The sequence below is a fragment of the Dermacentor silvarum genome, chromosome 1, assembly GCF_013339745.2.
Source record: "Dermacentor silvarum isolate Dsil-2018 chromosome 1, BIME_Dsil_1.4, whole genome shotgun sequence".
In the NCBI taxonomy this organism is placed as follows: Eukaryota; Metazoa; Arthropoda; class Arachnida; order Ixodida; family Ixodidae; genus Dermacentor; species Dermacentor silvarum.
Window position 1 is genome coordinate 62,561,707 of NC_051154.1, and position 25,312 is coordinate 62,587,018.

Sequence of the window (25,312 nt, forward strand, 5' to 3'; positions counted from 1 at the left end):
ATTGTAACCAGGATGATATATTAAAAAAGGGCCATTTTGTTCATGGTAAGGAAGGAGTTAATGTTGTCCTCTTTTTTTTTTTTTTTTTGATGCAAAGGATTGGTTAGTACAATATTTGTGTGTTATCTTGCAGAGGCTGCTTACAGAATCGCAGGAATCACTGTCCTTCATAGTCTTCTTCCCGGACTTTCGAGATCCTGTTCCAGTGGCCTTGACCAAGCTTGAAGCCAGCAGGTGAGCATTACATTATCTGAAGTAAAACACTGAATGTATTAGTTCAGCACTGGTACACCTGCCGTCAAACTCTTGATTACCCTTCTTCAGGCATGGAATTTCAGCTTTAATTGTGCCATCCTACACATTTGCGCCTTTCTACATTTCTGTGACTCCACGTTTCAAAAGGCACAACTTACATTGAATATGTTTTCACAGTATTTGTTGGGAAAAAAACCTAGCTTCTCAGTGCTGCAGCATCCCAGTGGCTTCGGCGTTGTGCTGCTGAGCTCAAGGTCACGGGTTTGATCCCTGCCACGACAGCTGCATTTCCATGTGTGGGGGGGGGGGGGGGGGGGATGGAAAAATGCTCATGTATAGTTAAATTTAGGTGCACGTGAAAGAAGACCACGTGGTCAAGATTAATTCGGAGTCCCCCACTATGGTGTGCCTCATAATCAGATTGTAGTTCTGGCACATAAAACCCCAGAGTTGGTTCATGGTTATTATGCATTTTAACACCACAGGAATTAAATGCAGTGCTGAATTTTTTTTTGCTTCTAAGGGAGGGCTGGGCACCCAATTGTGCCAAATTGCCTTCGCACCAAGTAATGCTGCAAACTGCCAAATATACATGTTTTGCAGTTATTGCACCACACCTGCACCGAGACATATCTCGGTAAGAAGAAAAGCAAGAAAATATATGAGGTTCAGCATGACAGAACTGAAACAATCTGCAAATGCCAGCATTACCCAAATGATCAGGCAAATTGTGAATTTTGGTGTGTAGGGAAGCCCTATAAAATTCACACATTTAACATATGCTATAGTAAGAAAAATGTTACAATAAAAGCTTGTTGATTCGAATTCCACAGGGATGTTACGAAAATTTGAACTATGCAAAATTCAAGCTAATGAAAGTCTGAGAAAAAAAATCACTCGGTTAAGGCGCGGATATAGTCCGACGTAGCGTCAGCGCGCGCACGCATGTGCACAATACGTCATGTTCGCGAGAGCAACAACGTCTATTGACCCTTTTCGCGGAGCCGTTTGTTCTCGAGAAACGAGATGGCGCTTTCGGCGGCGCACCGCACATTGCTTCTGCAAAAGCGCACAAATACGAAACCATTACCACTTCTACCTCTACTGTGCGATCAGCTGTCAGAAATTCAACTGTGTTTACGCTCACACACTGTGCTTCGTTCATGCTGCAAAATGTGGAGCGGTGGACTGAAGACGTGTGCAGTAGTTGGCTGCAAAAATAGTGACTGGCATATGAAGGAATGGAATGAATATGTCTGACCAAGGTCACGGACTATGCTACATACAGACAGCCTGTGTTGCCGGCCCTTCTCAGTGCACGGCTCTCCTCGTGGATTAAAAAAAATTACTCATCCGCCAGCGTTGCATTGCTAACCTCCAAAGAAAAGATTTCAACCCCGGAACGTTGGCAAAAGTGAGTAGCACTCGTTAAACTATGACAAAGGGAGTAGCACCGCTTCCTGGCACAGTAAGTTTCGCACACATTATCTGCACATATCTACCCCAACTCGTACGCAAACTTACGCCTACTTTGTCACCATCGTAATAAAAATATATGAACGGGCGAACACTTGAATCAATGCACCAAAGCGTGGATGACAGCAGCTACATCGACAGCATATGGATGGTCGAAGCTGAATGTTTTGTGACAGCCCGCAGGAGTAAGCAAGTTACTAGCGATAAAACATCTTTGCTGCAAGCTATTACAAAATGCAGAACAGCTACGTTCCAAGCCTTGTGTGCAGCAAGAACAAATCTATTGCAATTGAGCACTCCCGCAAGCGATTAGGCAAAAAATAATTAGATAGTGACCACACAGACAAACATCACTGAGTGAGAAACGTTACAAGCCGCTGCTTCAGAGTATTTGCCAAATAATTAAGGAAGAGCAAAGCACACTGATCCTGGTGCAATTCATAAACTGAAAGTTTGGATAGTTTGGAATACATTTTTAGCCCCGCTTTTAGAACAAGCACCATATATGCTGCTCATGCTGTTTGGACAAAGCTTAACGAGCTCTGAAAGTGCTTTTACTTGTCTTCTGAAGCGGCTAAAGCTTCGTGTTGTCTACCCAGTCAGCGCCTACAATATCTCCCAAAACGGGGGTTTCGTGATCCGCACCGGGTGTCATGTACATCCATTGTAAACACGAAGGCAAGGGGGCAGCTGAGGCAAGCAATGGACACATCATCACGTGATCAAACATGGCAGCGCCCACGGGATCACCGCAAAAAGGGTCAAAAACGGCGTGCGGGCGAGCCTTGCTTGCGGCCAATCACGCTATGCCGCGTGCTGAAATGCCGTCCCCTCTATACTTCGACGCGTGCACCCCGCCGGCTGCTCTCTTCGGAGCATGTGCGAAACGATCCCCAACCCGTGCGCCAATTTGAACGGCCATCTGCTACTGTCGGCAAAGCTGCGCGGCCCGCACGGCAACACCAGTGTCGCCAACGCGTTTCCATGCACTAGCGCTCTCCCCATCCACGATGGCACGGAGTTCGCATTATCGGTGGCGGTGCGGATTTAGGTGTGAATTAGCAGTATGCGTTACATATTGCTTTCAATACATTGTTGGACGGACTGTGGTGGCTACTTCAAATTATCCACAATTTCGAATCAACGAGTTATGAATTCATGTGCATTTCAACTAATATTTAAACCGTTTTTACAGCACTAGCTGTTATCGGCTCACTTCCCTAGTCAGCCAGTGTTGCAGGAATCCCAAAGTGCATTGTGAGAAGTTTATAAAAAAAAATAAAGTGACGAGTGCCCCAAGTGGATTCAAACAGTGGTCCCACAGAGTGGCATTAGATTTTACCTCTCAGCTAGTACTCCATCGAAGCTACAGCAGAGAGAAATACTGCACCTGGAGAGCACAATAATGCCGCTAGCTGCTGTGATTGGTTGACACCACACTTCGCAGCTTGTCTGTAGACCAGGAATGAGGTGAAAAAAGCTGAAATGATGCCAGCAGTAAAATACAGAAGGCAGGATAGGAAAGAGAAGGATGAAATAGCCGCATATCTCCACTTCACTAGTAGTACCAGCTGCACAATGAATTTTTCTCTTCGAGAGATTTCTCTCCACCCATCCACCAAGGTTTACTTCAACCGATACAGCACAAAACTGTGCAAGATTTATTGGGCATAATATTGCGCTCCTGCCGATGCTACAACAAAAAAGAATAATGATGTGCGTGGAAACTTTTGGATGCCACACTCTGCAGCTGATCTGCACCAGCACCGAGCTGAAACAATTGAAACGATGATAACACTAAGGTGAGAAAGGCAGGACAGAGAAGAGAAGGAAGAAGCCGCGGCGCTCCACCACTGGGGAGCACTACCGCTGCAAAAGCAGACATGGATTAAAGTCAAGATTGAAAAGAGTTTTTTTTTTTTTTTTTCTTGTCAAAGGCAGATTGCTCGCAAGCATCTACAAATGCTTAATCCAACCAATAGCAGACAAACCAGTGCAAGACTTACTGCATACGGTGCGAGCTTTTGTTTCACTGCTTTGCATTATGGCTGAAACCACAATTATTTTATTACATCATACGGCCACGTATTCATGATGCCACACAGCATGGTGCCCCCTACACTTGCACTTGGGAAGTATGGTTACGCCTTTCAAAGTGGCCTCAGCGTGCCCTATGAAAGTAGTATCGGGTTTTGATCTCTTCTTGCTGTTCTCATCACTAGTAATGGTTTTGAAGGATTATTTGGGCGATTCGCAGGTATCTCTTCACTTAGCCAACAGTTCCATTTTTCCAAGTTGTTGCCAATCCAGCATTTGGGCTGATAGGTTGTCTCGGAGCTTGACGCTTGATAACCCTCTGCCTGAGAGCACCACAGATATGCATTAGTTTAGTTGCATTTTATGTCATCTTTTCTTGTTGTTGTGGTTGTTCAGCATGTGCAAAATATTTGTGGGTGAAATAAATCACTCGGAAAGTTTATTTTCTTAATTTATTCATGACGGTAGCTAAGCAAAGTGCTGTAGCCATGCAGAAGCCATGTCGTGTCCTGGCTGGTGTCACCTTAAAGATCAGCACTCTTTTCTGCTTAATCCTGGTGAAATCTATTTAAATGGCTTGACAATACTTGGAAATGCATATGTTAATAAGAACTTGAAGAATTTAGATGTCAAGTGTGCTTTGATGATGCTCTTTTGAAAGCTGCCTTTGAAAGAGAGTTTAGCAAAAAGTGCGGCAATTAATTTGAATGGAGTAGCAAGCCTTTCACCACAAACAGAAATGACCTGCTTTCATTGGGATACCTTGAAATAAATAGCCAAGGTGCATCGCCAATTCCTGTATAAAACTGCCCAGGTGTTGTACTAGCAGTTTCGGCCACAGCTGTATGCAGAAAGGCAGCCACATGCCCAGAAAATTATGCTTGACCTGGCATCATCAAGTACGTGTGAAGGACTGAAGTACAGCATAACCTCGTCACAACAGATCTGCTTACAACTGACATCCATCCAGATATAACATACTACCGTATTTACTCGATTGTAACGTGACCGCGAAAGTAACGCGAGGGGTGACTTTTTGTTGCGTCTAGCAAAAAAAGAAAAGTCACAGAAAACCCGAAAGGCGAAACATCAATTGTGATAGCAAATTAGTACAGAGCTATACGAAGTAAGGACAGTAGTTTTATCGGCTGTATAAACTTGGACACATTCGCTTAATAACTGAATTAACAAGCATGGTGTCAGCGCGCACAAGCAAACATGAATAGATCACACTCGATGACCGTGCACAACCGCTGTCAAAATGCTAGCGTGAGCAAGCGCGCCAGCAGCAGCGAGCAAAGGTTCGTGCGCTCTATCACTTCAATGGAAACGTGGAGATTGCTGTCAAGATATGGTGCGCGCGACAGCCCGCAGCCGCGCAAAGTACAAGTACGCATTTGTTAGCAAAGTAGAAGCCACCCCCCCCCCCTCCCTCCCTCCCACGCTGCCTTCCCGCTTTCCTCCTTTCACGTGGGAGATTGAGTCACCAGTTCCCCTTGCGCCCAGTCACAAGATGCGCATTTGGTACCGCAGCTAAACGTCGCCTCCACTCCCTCCCTCCCCCCCCCCCACGACCTTTCGCACGACGGACGACTTCATGTTTGCTCTCCGCCGTGCGTTCGCTTTCCATGAAAGTGCGCGTCCCTCGCGCACTTTCACTCACACATTTCACTTTCACTCGCACATTTCACTCGTTGATTAGAATTGGGTGCATCATTACACATTTTAGAGAACTTGAATTTCGGTATTCGATTGTAACATGAGGATCGACTTCAGGTAGCAAAAATCTGGAAAAAAACTTGCATTAAAATCGAGTAAATACGGTAATTAGTATGCTGATCTTCCTATCGCTTCCATTGATTTGAGCTTCGTATACAACTTATTGTGTTAGAACATACCACGTTTTGATATAATTGACTAAATTCTAAGGCCCACAAGGTGCTCAGCACACCGTTACAGCAGACTTCTGTATGGCGGACATTTCCAATTTTAGTAGCTTCCAACTTTAAACGTCGCTCAACACATACTTTCGCGACAAGAACTGCAAAAATTACAAAGGCAGCAGCAATTTTGAGTATGCCGGCTGGCTTCAACTGGATTGAGTTTACTAGGACATTGGAGGACGTGATGGAGCCGTACCGCTCAGCAAGTGCCGGGTGTGCGAAACATCACGAAGTTACAAAGTGGAAGCAGAATTCATTAGAAGACAAGCTTTAGCTCATCGATCAAGTTGAAAAGGGGAAGAAGCAGACGGACGTTGCGGAGGCTTATCAAAGCAAACCTTGAACTCAATCATCAGAAACAAGGAGGCAGTCGTGCCCAAGTACTAAGTATCAGGTGAGTTGCAACCTAAGTGGTGCAGACTTCGTGAGGCGTTGTTTCCTGATGTTGAAGAGCTGCTACTCATTTGGCTTCGCGATGGCCATTCACAAAACATCCCTGTGAATGGCCTGCTGTTACGAAAATGTGTGGAGCAACTTGTTGTTTTGAAGCAAGATGACTTCAAGTGCAGTGAAGGTTGGCTCAACTGGTTCAGATCGAGACACTGGATCTCCTTCAAATGCTTTTCTGGGGAATTGGCCTGCATTGACTACACTGTTGTAGATAATTAGAAAACCAAGGTTCTCCCTGTGCACTTCGCAGGTTACAAACTGCACAACATTTTCAATGCTGACAAAAGCGGCATCTTCTTCTACAAATTGAGGCGAGGAAAGACCTGTTTTTCCGAGGATTCTTGCCATGGTGGAAAAAAGTTCATGGAGCGCATAAGTGCTCCTTTCTGCTGCAACATGGACAGCACTGAGAAAACAAAGCTGCTAGTCATAGGCAAGTCCGGAAGACTGCTCTGCCTGCACAACGTGCATGTTCCCGTGGACTTGGAGTCCAACAAAAGTGCATGGATGACAAAGCACATTTGTAACAATTGGCTGCTGGGCTTGGACAGCGGAGTGCAAAAGCAGAAGAACAATGTGCTGCTCTTCGAGCCACATGCAACTTCTGGAGCTTCATGCCACAAAGGTAGCATATCTTCCACCAGGCATAACATCGAAGGTACAGCCTATCGACCAGGGCATTGTACACACGGTGAAGTTGAGTTACCACACATACCTAGCTGAGCGTTGGCTGTTTGATATGCAGCAGAAGCCGAGACTCGGTGATTGATTTGAGATTTTCTGTTCCAAGTTCTTTCTCGTATGTGGGTGCAGATTGAGCCGAGCATCATAAAAAAAATTGCTGGCTGTCCCGTAATCAAGAGTAGATGTAAGCATGAAATGGCTACCGGCAAAGCAGATTGGTTGGAAGTGATACTAGCCACAATCTTGAAATGGGTGTAGTGCATGTTCGCAGCGACACGCCACACCGCAGCACGCCTTACTGCGCACTGGTCTATACGGACGCTGCCCAGCTAGAAGAAAAAAAAAACGGCTGGAGGCGGCACAACAGGCAGCGAACGATGCCAGGGAGACAGAGTGCACTGCCCAGCTAGAAGAAGAAAAGCGCCTGACGGATACGCCATGGAGCATGGTGCCATCTCTGGAAGGCGGCGGCGTAAAACCTGCGCTGCGGAACTCACAGACTGCTGGTGCTGAAAAGAGCACAGGCAACCCTGTCTCAGCAACAAAAAGATGACATTCAAGTGTATGTGCCCTGTATCTGAACGTCGCTATTGGAAATTACGAATAAAACTTCAGCATACTAGAAGTTACAGCTTAAGGGATATTGTGAACAAACATTAGGAAGAACTCGGAAGCAATATTTTTTGTAACTTGTTCGAGCAGTAACTAGCATATGTAATGCAGTTCTGTACAAAGGGTTGGAGGCCAGAGACCGCATTTTGACTGGTTGCCCGGATGTTCTTATTTTGGTGCCCGGATAACGGCTCTGGCTTTTGGCTCAAGGTCGAAAGGTCGCCGACAACGGGAGCTAAAAGCATTTCATGCTTAAAATTGCTTCCAAAAAGTTGGCTTTGCAGTTGGTCACAGTGACTGTGGGGAGCCCGTGTTGCCACTGGAAGATCAAGACCAGCCTGATCCAGAGCTCTGGGCAGCTGTAAAAAGAGGAAGAAGACAGTCATTCTTCCTCATCAAGAGATAGATGAGGAAGAGGAAGAAGGTAGCTGAAAGATTGTTGTAGCAGCCCAGAAGGTAACAACTGCTCAAGCTTTATACTACATCCAAGGTCTTAAGAGCTATTGTGAGCAATATATGGCAGCAGATGGCGTGAACAGCCTTGTGATGCTGGAAGCCCGCATAGTGTCCAAAGCTGTTCATCGTACAGCACAGTCAAACCTGACAAGCTTCTTTCATAAGTCTTAAATCTCAATAATCAGTTTGTTGAGGTTATGTGTGGCTCTCTGGGTATAACAGACCTATTAGTGTTTACATCGAAGTCTGTTGTAACAGTATTTGGATTCCGTATACTTCTTTTACAACAGACGAAAATCTTCTCCACTATCAAGGTCTGTTGTAATGAGTGTGTACTGTACTCGATGTTACTAGCGCATTCCCTATGACTTGCAATGCATGATCTGCTGCTGGGATGGTGTGTTAAAAATATATTATATCAATATCTCATATTAGGTGTGATTTTCAAAATTTTTAAGCAATGGAGATGCATTAAAATATGACTGCTTCCAAATTTCCAGTGTAAACAACTGCCCTCAAAGTTCTAATAAAAGAAATTGATTAAAAAGTTTTTTGATTGGTCTTCTGAAACACATTATTAGCAACAAAGTATATCAGCCTTGCCTTACAACTCCTCTGCAAAAATGCCTCTTTAACTAGGCTCATAGCCATTTTATTAAAAATCTGTATAGTCTAAGGAAAGACACCATGCATAATACCGCCTGTTAGCTCACACTCAGGTTTATTCCACCACAAGTAATTCAATTGCTTGTCGCCACACCTTGCCATTGCAAGCAGCTGCACAGCTTCCTGCACTGAATCCCGTGGAGCTCATTTGGAGCAATTCGAGGCCGAACTGTTGCAGTCGTTGTAGTGTTCTTGGCCCTATGAAATTGAGCAGCATGACTGAGCTGCGCATCGCCTGATCTTGGAGACCATAGTCAGCTCTTGTAGCCTTGAGTGAGATGGCATAACCACAACTGTCCAGTTAAAACACCATTAAAATCAATGTTTCCAGATTGATATCACTTTGTAAATTCTGCCTTACAGGGGTGTAAATATGTGACTCCTTTCTGTTGCCTGTTACGCCCAGCTGTACCAAGTGTTTCACGAAATGGCGTTTGAAAGTCTTTAAATATGTATAAGAAAGATGAGATAATTAAATGATTTCCTCTGGATTGCTTTTATGACAGTCATACATTTCAACAAGAAGAATGTTCATTGCACTAAAAAGTATACAAGATGACTGTAACAGCATCTAGATCTATAGCCAATATGGCTAGTTGAGGATCCATTACAAATAGGCTGAGTATGTACAACATCAGTTAGTAAATACAATGTTAATATGAAAATTATAGTATCAATGTGGCATGTATACAATATCAGCAATATTTTGCAAGTACAGTATCAATATGGTGACTAATAACTCCCTGATAGAAAGAGCCTATTGAGTGACAGTGCAATATTTGGCAGACATTTAATCAAGCTATGTATATTGTTCCAAATTTATTAGTGAAGTAATTAATGACAATGATGCAATTAAGTAATCGGCCAAGTAATTATACAACTTAGACTAAATTTTTAACCAAAAGAGCCATACGATAGATTCCAATGGAAGACTTGAAGCACGCCATCCCAGGAGCTTGTAACTGTTTCCAGAAATGCAAAAAGTTGACACTTAATTTTTACAGCTTGGTTAATTCAAAAAAAAAATCATGAACCATTCCACTCTGTGAAGGCAGATGACCAGCAAAGCTGTTAAGCACACGACACAGACGTGACACAGAATGTGGAACAAAAGTACAAACATTTATTGTCTTCATCGGTGGTCACCATGACGAAACAGAACATGACGTGCTCACATTCGTAGGTGAAGAGCAATGGCGGGAATGGCAGCGAGAATTTTAACGGCAGCGGGCGGCAAAGACCACAGATGAAGATTGTGCACAAAACGCCAAACGCATATGGCAAACCAGACAAGCCGATGAACGTCGTGGGGTGGAGGATGCATCACAAAGGCGCAGGCAGATTCGCCTTGACGACTCGCCGCCCCGAGAAGCTGGAGGAAACTAGACGCGTGCCACAGGACTGCAACCCGGTGAAAAGTAGGCACGCGCGACGGGAATGAGAATGTCGGCGGTGGGCAGCAAACACCACCAATGAAGATCGTGCACAAAATGCGAAGCGCATGCAGGAAACCAGACAAGATGACGAACATCGCAGGGTGGAGAATGCATCACAAAGATGCAGGTACATTCGCATGGACAACTATCGCCACCCCGAGGAGCCGGAGGAAACGACCGCGCAGCGGGATCGCCACCCGGCGGAAAGTAGGCACACACGACGGAACTGCCACCCCGGGAGAGTGGAAGGAAAGGAAACTAGGCACGCAAGCACTTAGAACAATGATAAAGAGAGGGCATTGCAAGCGTAGACCTGAGGTTTTATTGACACACATGAGAAATCCACAAAACCCTAACCGTAAACAGCTTTGCTGTAAAAGCGAAGATGAACAGCCACAGAGTGTAAATGGGACAGTACAGTCGAATCCCCCTACACCGAATGCCGCTACAACGAAATTTCCGCCACAACGAAGCTTTTCCGATTCCCTGTCAGCTGCCCATAGAAAGTAATACAAAAAAAGTATCTCCATAACGAAGGCGTTTTATTCGGTATTTCCGCTTCAACGAACTTTTCGAGAACGAAACTGGGACTGAATTGAAATTGGAACGGCCGAGTAGTCAAATTAGAAGGCCCTTTCAAAGCTGTGACGATTGTATGTCCGCTTGAACGAGGTTTTCGTGAACGAAACCAAGTTCAAAGTACCGATTTACGCCACTGCAATCCATAGCCACGCGTGGTCATCACACGCCTGCGCGAGACTGCACGAGATCACCACAATCGCTACCGTTTTCTGTGGTGTGTGTCCGGTCGAAATGGCTACGCTAACGAAGAAGCGTAAATTTCTCTCTCTCGAGAAGGCACATATGATCGCCGAGGCAGAAAGCGGACGGAAAAAAGTTTGCAGTTTCGCCCGAAAGGCGAAGCATCGATTGTGATAGCAGGTTAGTAGACAGCTATGTGAACTAAGGATCGTAGTTTTATCGGCCGTACGAATGTGTAAACATTCGCTTACTAACTAAATTACCAAGCATGGTGTCGCGCTCGCACAGGTAATGATGAACGCATCTCGCTCGCCGAGCGCGGAACAGCGAGCAAATTGACCTCCGTGCCATCTCTCGCTTCAATGTGAACTAAACGTCGAAAGCACAGCGCACACGGCTCTACCGGCACTAGTTGCACTTTGCCCACATCGCAGATCGCTTTTAGGATGAGGACCGCACGGGTACGGCCCTTTTAGCCACTGTAGCGCAGGCGCGCACTTTGTGCATGGTGCAGATTGCTTTCAAGATACGGCGGTGTCGCAGCCACTGTTGTCAACATAATGCCAACGTTTCGTCGTCTGGGGAAAATGACAACCCGCTAGACACACTGACTCTGGTGACTGCTTCGAAAGTAATGAATGTTTGTGACCTCATCTTAAAAGTTATCAGAACCCATGACAATGACATTGCGATGGCTCTTTTAACGGACTGTGAGACTCACGTAATGCCTTTGCTTGCCATGAAGCGTAAGAAATCCAGGCTGACCCACTTCTGGAAATAAAACTTCCGGTAAGCGCAAGCTTGCTAAGTTTGCCGACTTTGTCATAAATATGCAATGAAATCCTGAAAGAAGAATGGGAACCGAGGGGCTCGATTTTATTAGTCATAACCACATAAAGCCAACAGACAACGAAGCCAAGGAAAGCATCAGGGAAATTAAGTGTAGTTGAAGTTGGAATGTAGAAAATAACGAATAAAAGGGAAATGAAAGTGGACGAAAAGATAATGTGTCGCCGGCGGGAGCCGAACCCGCAACCTCTGTATTACGCGTGCGTTGCACTACCAATTGTGCTACAGCGACGGCCATCAATTCATCCACTAATTTGGGTATTTATGTTTACTAGATCTAGCCCTAGGAGTGTTAGCCAGCGCCACTCAAAACCATGGTGGGCGGATGTGGAACATCCTTTTTGAAATCGTGATAATTCAAACCGCTTCATTGCGACGGTGCATATGCCGCAAAATGAGTGTTTTGCGATTGGCCAGGCACGCGCGTTGGGTTAGGCGTCGGCCGCAATGTACGAAAAATGCTGTAACAGCGGCGCGAAATGCATTCTCTCGTGAAGTTGACACTTTGTTGACTGCCTTCGCTACGTCTCAATCTTTGCACCCATGCCATCGCGAAGATTTCCCGGACGATGGTTTCAGTTTCGTTCGTGGCTTTGCCGTTTGCCGTATGTATATACACACTAATTTCGCGTCAACGAAATTCCTCCACAACGTAATTTTTGCCGTGTCCCGTTAATTTCGTTGTAGCAGAACTCGACTGTAGTAGACACCCATGAGTGACGTCAGTGATTGTGCCTCACATGTAGGCGTGCATCAAGCAAGTATCCTTATCAAGCCCTGATTTCAGTCGCTTCATAGTCGCCAGATGGTGAGGTGCAAGCACTCGCGTCACTCATGGGTGTCTACTATGGGCATCACAGTTGTGCTCTTCAGTGTTTCAGTTTCGCTTTTCTATGGAAAATTGGCTGAAATTCATTTCTGGAAACGATCACGAGCTTCTCGAATGGTGCTCTTTGAGTTTTCCATTGGGATTAATCACTCGAGCCTACCAGAATTACCGCAGATACATCTAGTACATTAGACCTTATTTTGTCTACACACCCACTTCTCATTTCAACACTCACGCACTTGCCTGGTTTTAGCGACCATTCGCTGCTCCACTTCGACATTAACATGTCTTTTTCCCGACAGAAAAAAAGAAAAGAAATTTATCCGTGACTACAAAAAAGCAAATTTTGATATTATTAATCATGAACTGTGCACATATTTTGATGCTTACGTCATTGATTTTTATGCACGGAATGTCGATGAAAACTGGCTTCTATTTCGAAATAAAGTCGCGCAGCTTATCACTACATACGTTCCACTGAGACGCATTCAGTGCAATAAAGCGTCACCTTGGTTTAACAAAGAGCTAAAGCGTCTGTCCAATAAAAAAAAGCGCCTGTTTCGTTCAGCAAAGTTACGAAGAACAGGAAATCACTGGGAAGCATATAGCAATGTTGAAGTCGAGTACCGCACAGCACTCTGTCACGCCAAAGATTATTACTTTACTAATACTCTCCCAGCCCTCTTATTAGGTAATCCTAAAGCATTTTGGAGAAGCGTAAATGGGACAGAAACTAGTGTTATTTCTCTTAATAATTCTGAAAATGAACCGATACCACCCGAAGAATGCGCCTCAGTGTTTAACAATGTTTTTTCGCACAATTTTTCTTCATGTCGAGTTGGCTGTGTTAATTATGTGTCACATCATGATTATCCTTTGATGTCCCCTATCATATTCAAGCACTCTGGAATAGTACACCTAATCGACTCGCTAAAGATTTCTTCGTCTTGTGGAACTGACAGTATCAACTCTAAATTTCTTAAACAAACTAAACATTCCTCATCTTTGTTCTTGGTTAAACTCTTCCAGCAGTCACTTGATCATGGTATCCTTCCTTTTGATTGGAAGATTGGGAAGGTGGTTCCTGTTCATAAATCAGGCAGCAAACATTATCGGCCCATTTCGCTAACAAGTATCCCTTGCAAACTGATGGAGCACGTATTGTACAGTCATATCTTTAACTTTTTGGAATCAAATTCTTTCTTTACATCATCACAACACGGCTTCAGGCGTTCGTTTTCTAGCGAAACTCAATTACTTCTTTTCACTCACCGCTTGCACTCTGTACTAGACAAGAATTCCCGAATCGATTGCGCCTTTTTAGACTTCTCAAAGGCTTTTGATAAGGTTACTCATGTGCTGCTTATGCAGAAACTTTCCTCTTTAAACCTGGACCATAATGTACTTACCTGGCTTGAATACTTCCTAATCAATCGCCGACAGTATGTTTCTGTCAACGGTCATGATTCACCCTTAATTAAAGTAGCATCAGGAGTTACGTAGCATCAGGAGGTCCATTAGTTTTTCTAATATGCATTAACGACTTGCCCGATTGTGTGTCATCTTCAGTTCACTTATACGTCGATGACTGTGTACTGTATCGTGAAATTCGTGATAATAAAGACCAGGAAATTCTACAGACTGATCTAAATAACATCGCCGCTTGGTGTAAAAACTGGCACATGGAACTAAACCCCAAGAAGTGCAAGCTGATGACTGTTACAAGACGCGACGTGTGTGTGCCTGCATATATGCTTAACCACGTCCAGCTAGAACATGTTTCATCCTACCGTTATTTAGGTGTAACTATATCATCTGACTTATCCTGGAAATGTCACATCGACTCCATAATAAATAACGCAAATCGTATGTTAGGCTACTTGCGGCGAAACTTTAGCAAATCCCCTTCATCAATGAAACTACTATTGTATAAAACACTAGTCCGATCTAAGCTGGAATACGCTGCTGCCATTTGGGACCCTTACAATGCTACCCTTGTTAATTCTCTTGAAATGGTTCAGAATAATTCCACTCGTTTCATTCACTCAAACTACGATCGTACTTCTAGCATAACTCTTATGAAAAGCAACTTGTGTCTACCATCTTTATCACTGCGCAGAAAGGCTTTTCGCTTATGCCTTTTTCATAAAGTATTTCATCATCATATTCTTAGCAATGAGCTCATTCTAGCACCTACTTATCTGTCATCTCGAGTTGATCACCGTCATAAAGTAAGAGGCACTTTTTGTCGCACAAACAGGTTTTTATATTCATTTATTCCCCTTACAACGAATGACTGGAACCACCTTCCTGATGCTATCATGTCAATCGAACAGCGCACTTTTCCGCCGAACATTCTTTGCTTTTTTTCAACTGTGACCATGCACGTGGCCACATGCGCTGTATTTGCGCAAGCGCTGTCGCGCCGTATTTTTTTTAATTTATTTTTTATTTTGTTCCGTTCATATGTCGCTAGATTTATATAATTTGAATATCATAGTATTCTTGTTATTTGATTTCTTAATGATTCCGTGCACTGCACATGTCGCTTGCATTATATAAATTCATAGTAATCATTGTTGTTATTCGCATGTATCCCACTCCCCTCTATAATGCCTTGGCACTTGAGGGTATGTGAAATAAATAAAATAAATAAATAAATAAATAGTTTTTTATTTAAGTTAATTTACATACCATTCTACCCGAATCTAATGCGCACCCAATTTTTGTGGGTTTAAAGTAGGAAAATGGAAGTGTACCTGAATGTAACATGCCCCAGATTTATAAAAGAAAAATATAGCAAGCCGCCATGTTCGCAAATTTACCATCGCCGCAGGAATTGTTTTTCAATGAGCTTTCATAATGAAAGTGGCTTGTCATCGTTGCCATTTGTACTTTATTGGCCAATATACCAAACACACTGGGGCTGCATTCATGAGTGATCATTTTTAGAGGTACTGCCATACTACTATCACTTTCGCAAGATATTGTGTGACTCTGTATCGGGCTTATCAAAGTATGCAGCCTACAGTGTTCCTGGCACTGTGCGCAGATAGTGAGCTTGCCACAGCGCCAGAAACGCTGGTGATCTTATATGCCGACACATCCGGTGCCAAGCCGCTCAAAATCTCACAAAAGTGATAGTAGCATCTGCAAAAGTGATTTACCAAGAAAACCACTCCATATCATAGTCGAGCTCGAAGTGAACCCATAGTACTCTGTTGATATTTTGTGATTCTGATGACACTGCATCTAGCAGCTCTGACAGTAGGCTGTTGCCAATGCCACGAACACAGTTTTGGTTTTGTATCCGATTGTAACGCACATGCAATTTTCGGACCCGTTTTCTCAGAAAGAAGGTGCAGGTTAAATTTGGGTAAATATGGTAAATAATTACTTGTTTATTTACTACATAGAGCGATTTTCAAATGTATGACTGTGTTAAAAGCAATCCACAGGAAATCGTTAATTAATCCTATTTTTCCTATTTTTAAGGAAGTTCGAATGCATTTTGTGAAATGCCCAGCATGATTCGTCGCGTTTGCTGCCACGTGGCAGACATCTAAAGGAGGCTGTAGTGTGGTATGCCCTCTAAGGTCAGCACTCGACAATTAAAAAACCCCCCTTTCCATAAGGTCTGTTCGATTTGCCTGCACTTTTTGCACATTGCGCAGTTCCAAGCTCGTGCTGCGCGAATTCAGAAGGGAAGCCGCAGCACAACACTAGGGCTTTCCTGAAACTAATGCAAAAGTGTTGATGTGGTGCAAGTCGAGCGCGCCTTTCATTACTGGCATTTCCAGCGTGTGCCGTGATTGTACAGGAAATGCCCATCTTTGTCGGATTCACAGCTGTCATGCCGTGAGGAAAATTGACATTGGCTCTTTGCCACCACTCCGAAAGCAAAAATGAGCAGTCCAACAGCGTATGCAATACTGGCACGTAAGCTAGTGAGACCTACGTAAAAAATTTGTATGGCTACTTTGAATTCGATTTCAAGCGCCTTTTTCACTTGTCTTGGAACACGCTCGAGGCTCAGGTGGACATGGGCAGCGTCATTGCCAATTAACAGCAGAATTTCTGCCAGCAGCATGAACATTTTTCTTGTAGCATTGTCTGCTACCATGGCACCAGAGAAATCCTGTGCTGCTTCGTCGCTGCACGACATTGGCACTGACAATCACGGCGGTGCAAAAAGTTAAGGAACTATTCCTGAACTTTTTGAAATTAATGGTGCCATGCATAGGTGCTATGCTTCCACCACTGAAGTGAACGGTAAAGTGCAGTTCATTGATATTTAAAACGGCGCCAAAAAACACGGACAAGAGAGAACACTGGACGAGCGCTGGTCCCGTGTTCTCTCTTGTCTGTGTTTTTTGGCGTTGTTTTAAATATGAATGACCTGTACCAACTAGCTCGCACCCAAACCCTTCTGGGTAAAGTGCAGCACTGCCTGAACTAGTTCATTAAGTGCAAGTTAATTGAACGCACCTATATTGCCTCGTAATGTGGTGCAGTGTACACAGCCATCATGTAACTTTGGAGCACGAGCATAACCTGAGAGGCTGTGTTTCACATGATCTCACCCTGTTGTGTCTCGCACGTTATGTCACACTGCAAGTATTTTTGGCTTGTGAAACAGGCAATGGTAAGGGCTCAGTAGTTCATGTGCTTGGAGGGGTCTAAAACTGCTGGTTAAAATTGTTTCATCAGAACGAGTAGTGACATGGCTCTATTCATCCCAAATTCACTCACCTGCCAGCTTATGCATTGTGTGCAGCACATATTTTCCCTACTGCACAAGTGCAACTGCAGGACTTGAACTGCCGTTGCTGTTATTTCTTGATCAGCCATCGAAAGAGTCATGCTCTGCTGTATCTGTGCCCTGGAACAGTGGGTCACCACTTTTGCTTTCTGAGAAAGGAAGCAGCTGATTAGGGAGCTTTTAATGGTATATAAATTTTCATTGTGATGTTCTGTCACTGGTTTCTGAACCAAATACTCTTTGCTTTAGTATTTCAAACTTAGCTTAATTGTAACTTTCAGCATCACTGTGTAATTTCAGTTAACGAATTTTTAATTTTTTTAATGCATTCAGAAAGAGCCTACTTTTGTATGATGATGACATGCCAATTTTTCTCATTCAGATAGGAACTTTTTTGCATTTTCCAAAAGACTTATGCAGCCATGTTAAATCAGTGCTCCTACTCCTGTGCCAAAAGCGCCGAATTGTGCCAAACGAGATTTCTGTGCCATGCTGATAAAAAACACGATTTTGCACCAAAGTGCACCAAAAGTAGCGACTGCGCAAAACGTGTGGCTGCAGTGTTTTGCTGATGTGCATAGCGTGCATGACTAAGTGGTTTAATAAATCAAATTTCCCTTTAATCTATATGTTGCCAACCAATAATTCAGGCTCGACAGGGACCACCTTAAAGTTCCAATAATCGAGAGTCCGAAATACCCCAAGTTTGCCATAATATGAGTGACTTTTTTCCACAAGTAGCTAAAAAAAGTGCGCCATATTCTTGAGTGACCACGTTTGGGGATTCTTTCACTTTCTCTTGATTTTGTGTGACGCATCTATGACCTGCGACATTTTTGGCACTGTTCCAGGAATGCTATTGTGCATTGACGTGTTCGGTGCTAGTCGCGCCAAATGTCTCGAAAGTGAAAGTATTTCTGGATGTCTGCACCTCCCCGGCGCAGACATCGAGGTGGGAGTCGATGCCGCTTAAAACTTGGAAGTCGCTCAGGGACCATGTCACTATTTACCATGTGAATGAAGAAACACTGGGCGTGCGGAACCATCACCGTGGGACTCACATGAGAATGCAGCTTTAGGGTGGCTTGCCACTGCTTGCTTTTCTTATGGTTCAGCCGTGGTTGATACTTGATCAACTGGGCTTTGCTAGCTTCAGTTTTGAGGAGGTGTCAGAAATCATCGATTCCAGCGAGATGTCAAAGCCAAAATATAGCTATTTTCGGTCAACTCAGCAGTGAAATTAGCACACAGTCGTGTAGACGGAGTCTGAATTTTTGAACCCTTAAGGTGTCCAAAATTTCTGTTGTCCTTATTCTTGTAAGTTTGCTTATGCTTATAAGTTATGCTTGTAAGTTTGTGGGCCAGTGACAGTGCCGCGGAAGCAGTGCGAATAATTGAGCCTGTCAAATCATCGATGTCTAAATAATCGGTCGGCATCAGTTGTGAACCAGCCAGTTGCTGAGCAGAGGCTCCAACTTTATCAGGAAAAGAAGACTATTTAAAAGCACCTGGCTTCATATAAAGGAACGCTTGAGCATTACCAGGAGCTCATCAATGCTGGCCTGGCACAGAAGAGCATTGATGACATTGAGGCTGGCCAGGTGTTTCTGATTGATGCTATTTCTAGCCTTGCTGAAAACATGGCTAAGCTGGCAGCTGTCAATAAAAATTTCATAAGATGGAAAAGGCAACGTCTGAGCAGCTTCACTCATTTTGAAATAAACAAATTAGAGCAGGCTGTGTGAACTGGTTTGTTGTCTTCATGTTAGGTTTCTCTTTTTTGTATGTAGAGGCAGAGTAACATTTTTTTACAGCGAGCAGATTCTTTATGAAATGCAGCTTGTAAATTTTAAGTGTTTGAAAGTGCATAGGACGTGTCCAGGAGTTGGCATTTATTTGCTACAAAGTTCTCTGAAATCTGTATTTAGGTGCTCCAAACTGCTCCAAAATTTTAACATTTGGCTGTTTCAAAAATTGCTCCAAGTCACATTTCGTCAGTGGCATCACTAGTTAAATTAATAAAAGGACAGTAAAGAGCAATACTAGGTTAGTTTAATCTGTGAAATATTTTTTCAAGACTTGATTTGCATTCATTTGCAGACTGACAAGAAACTAAATAAACAATTGTAAATTCCTGTTAGACTATAAATGTCTTATACATCTAATACAAAAATTATTTATAGTTAAACTAATACAAGCCTGTGTTATAATTTCCTTTAGTGTGGAAACTGCATTACGAATTATTTTTGAAGTTCAGGTTTCTGTGCTTTAAACGTGAAAATAATTATATGTGCACTCATGACCGTCTTGTTGGCTGTGTATGTTATGCATGAACATGTTTAAATAAGCTATCACGAGAAATATCTTCATTTCCGCAAACATGATTGCTGCATAAGACAAGAATAACCAAAGAACGACCGTCGTCTTCTGATCTTGACGCTTGCAATGTTTGTGGTGCGGCGTGTCAATAATATTTAAGGCCATCGTTCCTCGCTGAGGAACTCTCGATAATACATAAACACACAACACATTTTTCTTTCCCTCGCTACTTCATGCACCATAATGCAGTATGCACCGACCATACGGCTATGTTCTAAGCACCACACGTCACGAACAGCGTCATGACAGATGAAGTATCGGACGCACAAAAGTTAATTTTATTTTTACTTGCAAATGTAGCAAGTCACTCCCACTGCAGAATGGTCTTTGATATACTAATTGCAACACTAATCGTTTTAGGCCATCACAACCACTCTTAGTGTGGATTACAGTGAAATCTCGATATAACGAACTTAAGGGGACCGCGATAAAAGAGTCGTTATTCTGAAGTGTCGTTATAGTGAAAGCCCCAAAATTAACCATTCTGCTCATTAACCCATAAGTTCATAAGTTGTCACCGTATGAGCTATCCACAAAGATGTCGCTGTTGGCTCTCGGCTCGCGCTGTAGCTATTTGCCATAGATTCCGGCCCCACGTACCACCGACGCACCGTGTCATAAGAGTTACGTGCTCAAAACAGATGCTGACGCTGAAGAAACTACCGACAAAAAGGAAGCTCCATGTCGCCTCCAAAGCATACTGTTTCTTGTTGTTTGTTTGTTTTTCACATTCCTTGCTGTGGACACTGCAACTGTCTCGCTTGAGGCAGACACCTAAACTATGTGAAAGCGCAAGCGCGCGTGTACGACAACGCTCGGAAAGTGCAAAGTGTGACCGTGTGGCAACCCCGCGAGTACAAAGGTTACATTTCTCCGAGTGCATAGCTAGTACGGCCGCAGAAAGAAGCGCGGAAGAGGCGCGCAGAGAGAACAGGGAAAAAAGGAACAGACGTGCCTCCGTTGCTAGGTGACACTTGTCTTGGCTGAGCATGCACTCGCAAAACCTGATGCGTCGTCCCCTCAACTAGTGTTTGAACGGTCCTGCGCAGGAAAATCGCTACTTCAGAACCTTTTCAGAAAGAACGGCTCACCTGACTGTTCAGCTGACATATTGTTACTTTGCCTCGGAACGAAAAAGCGCGAGTCAAGAGCGAAAATATTTTGCGGTGATGCCCGACCGAACGCGCCATCTCGCCTCGCTGGTCCTGCTGCTCTACTGAGCTGCGCTGTTAAAATATCCGTCCACGTGGGGCATTTGGGTACACTGCGCCGCTGTAGAGCGCAAGGGCGCTGTCCTAAACCAGGGACGAACTCATTGCAGCGCGCGCCGGCGTATCATCTGCCATCCTTAGGGTTGGCTTGTACGGAAAAGGCGTGCGCGAAAGAGCCTGTCTGTGTGTGCGGGCGACAGCCATTTCCCTTGTGACATGCCGCTGTCACCGATTCGCGTGATCGTCATGCTGCTTTTCAGGTTTTCTTTTTTGGAACTCGTGGAGTGATTATCGTAGGCGATTGGCCTTTCGAAAGGCGGCTGCCCTGCTTTCCGGCGCGCCGATACTTTGTGCCAGCGTACTTTTTTTTTTTCCTCAGGTGCCGTCTCAGGTTTTCCGAACCCATGTGCCGCAGCGTCCGCTTTCTGCGCCTTGTCGTCTGCTAGCCTCCTATTGCGGCTGCCATGACTGGATCTAAGAATTCCCAGATTTTGGAATATTAGTTCTTAGTACTGAGGTGTTGTTAACATGGCACGGAAACTGAACAACGATAGCTATTCTGAAAAGTTCGGTATTCTGAAGTTCGTAGTACTGAAATGTTTTTACATTGCAACTATAAGAAGTCAGCGGGGGATTTGTGAAAAGTTTGGTAATCTAAAAAGTTTGTTAATGTTTGGTTTGTAGTAATGTGATTTTACTGCACTTATCAATTCGTCTGCTAGCCATCATTGTGTACACGAGTGTATGGCATGGATATGTTGTGAAGACTTTGTTTCATGGTTGTGGTGTACTAATAGCTTGTCTGCCACTTTTGGTGGTGAAGGGATGCTTTGGGCACTTGTGGTGCCGTCTCTGTGCTATAATAAATTCAGTGTTTGATAGCACCCAGCACACCCTGCGTGGTTGGTCACATGCTCCGTATATCAAAGCATTTCAATTTTGTTGCCAACCAGTGCTTCAAGCGCCCCACAGAAAACATTTGGTGCCATTCACAATTGCTTAAGTGGTCACTTAAGCACTTGAGTGCAGCAAAATGTGGCATTTTGTTGCAGTGCAATTCTCATTTTGTGTGGCAGCATGCATGAATAGTGCCTTATGTGCGTCGCATGGCCAACCACTATGATCTTATTGGCCACTTGCTTCTATAGCTTGCACAGCTTTGCCAAGCTATATTTGACATGGGATATAGGTTTCTGAAGTAAAGGAACATCAACATTTTTCTTTTTGCAGGTATAAGAGAGAGCAGCTATTAATTCCTGCCTATGATCATGAGTACAGACATGGATTTCAGCACATCATGCCAAGGTAATTTATTTCTCAGGTAATTGTTGTCGCTGTACATGTGTCTGTTACAAACTTCAGCTGAAGTAGGTCCCTAGTACTTTCATTTTGGAGGATTTGCTGCAAGGCATACAGAAGAAAAGAAAGTTAAATCTTATACAAGTAGGTGCAACAGCATCTACAGGGATATAGAACTTTGGCAGCTAACTTTTGCCAAGGTATAAAAGTATGCTGAAGCAGTATAGGAGGATGTGACCAAATGCACATTGTTGGCTATTGTGTGGTGCAAGTCAGCATTTTTTATAATCTGCCTAATTGCATAATTAGTCAAGGTTAATTAACAAGTACAGTGTGGACCGCTAATAACGTAAGTCGCCGGAGTCGCGAATATCCGCACTATAAGCGGTACCGCACTATAACCAAAGCAACAATTTTCAAGGCCCGCACATATGCAAAACATGTGCACCGAGCCGCCACGTGTATGCAACAGTCGAGGAATGCGGCTGGAACGTTTGCATTCAATTTACAGTCGAATCTCGTTAATTCGAACCAAATCACGCGGCGGCGCCTCTAGGGATGGTCGATTAATAATTTTATTAGATTAAAGATTAATCGTTCATCGTTTTAGCCTTTAATCGATTAATCGCTTTCGATGCAGGGTTTTTCATCGATTAATCGATTAATCGAAACATTTACCGGGCACTTTCAAGAAGGCTGAAACGCAGTTATCTACTTTTGTATGGCCTATTTTAATATTTGAGAGATGGAACCAAGTTTGAAACACAAGTGTATAAACGTTTGATAAAGGTAATTTTACCTTGTTAAAGACTAACTATAGTTGGCACCATTGGCTTTTGACAGGATGAACAATATATGTTATAAAATGGCACTTAGTCCAGAATGAAAAAAATTCGTCGGCCCTACTACTCCGTGAAGATGGTTAACCAGCGAGGCTGAAACGTATGGTCCCGGTATTTATCACTGGGTTAATCCCGAGGGTTCATTAAAGTGTTTCTCAATTATGAGGTTACGCACACGTTCGGCTGCGACGGAGAGAACGTCACTGACCGTATGCCCGCAGTTCGCCGTTGTCGCTTGCGTTCGATGTCTCGAGTTTGCTCGGCGACGTGGTTAGCAGCATTCGCCCGCCACTGCCGCTTGCGATTCTTCGAAATCGAATTGCGTCAAAAATTAAATCTGTCCGTCACGTAAGACAATGAATGGCTCATACCCCCTCAAGCAATGGCTCATAGCGCCGTAAACGCGGCCTCCCCATTACGACGACAGAAGAGAAGTGGAATTCTGCGCTGGAATGATTAGTGGCTACGCAGCCAGCTATGAAAGCAGACAACGACGACGAATGCGGGAGCAGTGGCACGAGCGCGTGCCGAGCACAAGCGCAACCCGAGGGGCGCCAACGAGCCAGCTGCGGAAGAAGACGACGACGCTCGAGCCAATGCTGGTGATGATAGTTTTGTGTACACAGGCGATTTCGCCTAGCCATATACGATTTCGCCTATAGTAGGATACAACTTTAAAAACAGTAGTTTGCAAAAAAGGCAGATGGACCGCGCGGGGTTGTGTTACTCCGCCAGCCAATCACAGAAGCAAACAAAATCGTCGTCATGCGACGTTTTCAAAATGGCGTCATACTTGATACGACTGTAATTGTTGTACTTGTACTTTCTACTACAATAGTTGAGTGAAAACATAAAATTACGGGTTTATAATTTTATTTTTTGTGGTTACCGCCTTATTTAGGTAACAGGAAAACTTTCAAATACGAACTATTTGCAGCCTCGTGGAGGAACAGCGGCTGGCGGGGCTTCACTGCAGACTTCAGTTGTATCCGACTATACACATACAAAGCTTCGCTTTATTAAGGTACATTGCACTAGTGAATCCCAGTAGAGTACAGTTAAATAAGAATTAAGAAAAATGGCAAGAGTGTAACGTGAAGTTCAACTGAAATGTGCAAGAAATTGCAATGTACACGGTGGAAAAGAAAGTCAGTGGTTTAGGATTTTAAACCACATAATCTTTTCTAGAGAGCAAAGGAATGTAAATTGGCTGGCATGTTTGGGTGAAACCGACACCTACTTTGAATGGAACACAACCAGCACGCGAGAATATAGAACTCCATCGCTATGTCAAATACATGGTCTGAGCCGGCGCGCATGATGTCAAACAATTTTAGTGGACTGGAAGTGGCACTACGATCAACGAATGGGTTTCTATCGTGTGCCTTGCATTGCGAGGGCATTTCAAGCCTCCGGCCCCAAGCGGCGTGGTGGCGTGTGCAGTGGGGGAGGGGAGGGGGGGGGGAAGACAGGGAGCGCTCAGCTTGGCATCACTCCGGACTCGGAAAGGCAGTCGACAGTCGCTCTACCCCAGCTGCACATACACTGCTCGTGGGCCGCCATTCCGGTACGATTACAAAATTCTCGTGCCACTCCTGTCGAACTCTAGAAAACGATTAATCGAACAGGCCTAATCGATTAAGTCGATTAAACGAAAGGTGGACATCGATGAAGATTAATCGTATTGCGGGATACTTTTAATCGATTAATCATTCATCGATATTACCAACCCTAGGCGCCTCTCCGACCGGCATTGCTCCGGCACCGCCATAGAGTAAATGTCGCGCGCGAAAAAAAAAAAATAGAAATAAAAGAAAAAAAAATACGGCGGAAATTTCACCCTCTTTTAAATGGTAAGGTCGCCGATTCTGTGTTGCGCCGGAACATGCGTGACCGTGCCGACGTCTCAGCCACGCTACCGTAGCCACGCGTAGAAAATGGCGGTGAACCCTTCTTTCTCCTTTATGCTCTTCCTCTACTTTCTAGTCACGTGTTGACCTTGCACGCTGCGGCTACGGCGCAGAGGGAAGCAGCGGCGCTGTCCCATTTTGTATGGTGTTCTGTGGCTATCCCAGGCCGGCCAACGAAACTGCCCATGCCGGCAAACGCCCGCTTCCCGATAACAGCAGAAAACGAAACTTCGGGGAGCTGGCGCCAGGCTGGCTGGAGCGGCGGCGGGCGCGCATGGTGACAGTCGAAAGTGAGCGAGGAGGGAGGGCGAGGAGAGCCAGCGAAGCAGCGGAGTTGCCGAGGCGAAATCCGCTTCCCGGCCGCCCTCCTCCCTCGCATTCCACGGTCTCCGCGTGCGCCCTTCGCCATGCTGTGCGGGCGCCGCCCGCTTCCTGAAGTTTCATTTACTGCCGT

General features: G+C 44.4%; 1 protein-coding gene across 1 annotated transcript in view; it reads left to right on the forward strand.

Annotated features, from left to right (window-relative positions):
- The window catches only part of LOC119442736 (mRNA (2'-O-methyladenosine-N(6)-)-methyltransferase), a 122,878-nt gene that overhangs the window by 87,496 nt on the left and 10,070 nt on the right, over positions 1 to 25,312 (forward strand). The window contains exons 11-12 of the mRNA XM_049662796.1: positions 134 to 234; positions 22,038 to 22,112. Coding sequence (XP_049518753.1) covers positions 134 to 234; positions 22,038 to 22,112 — 176 coding nt within the window. The remainder of the gene's footprint in view (positions 1 to 133; positions 235 to 22,037; positions 22,113 to 25,312) is intronic.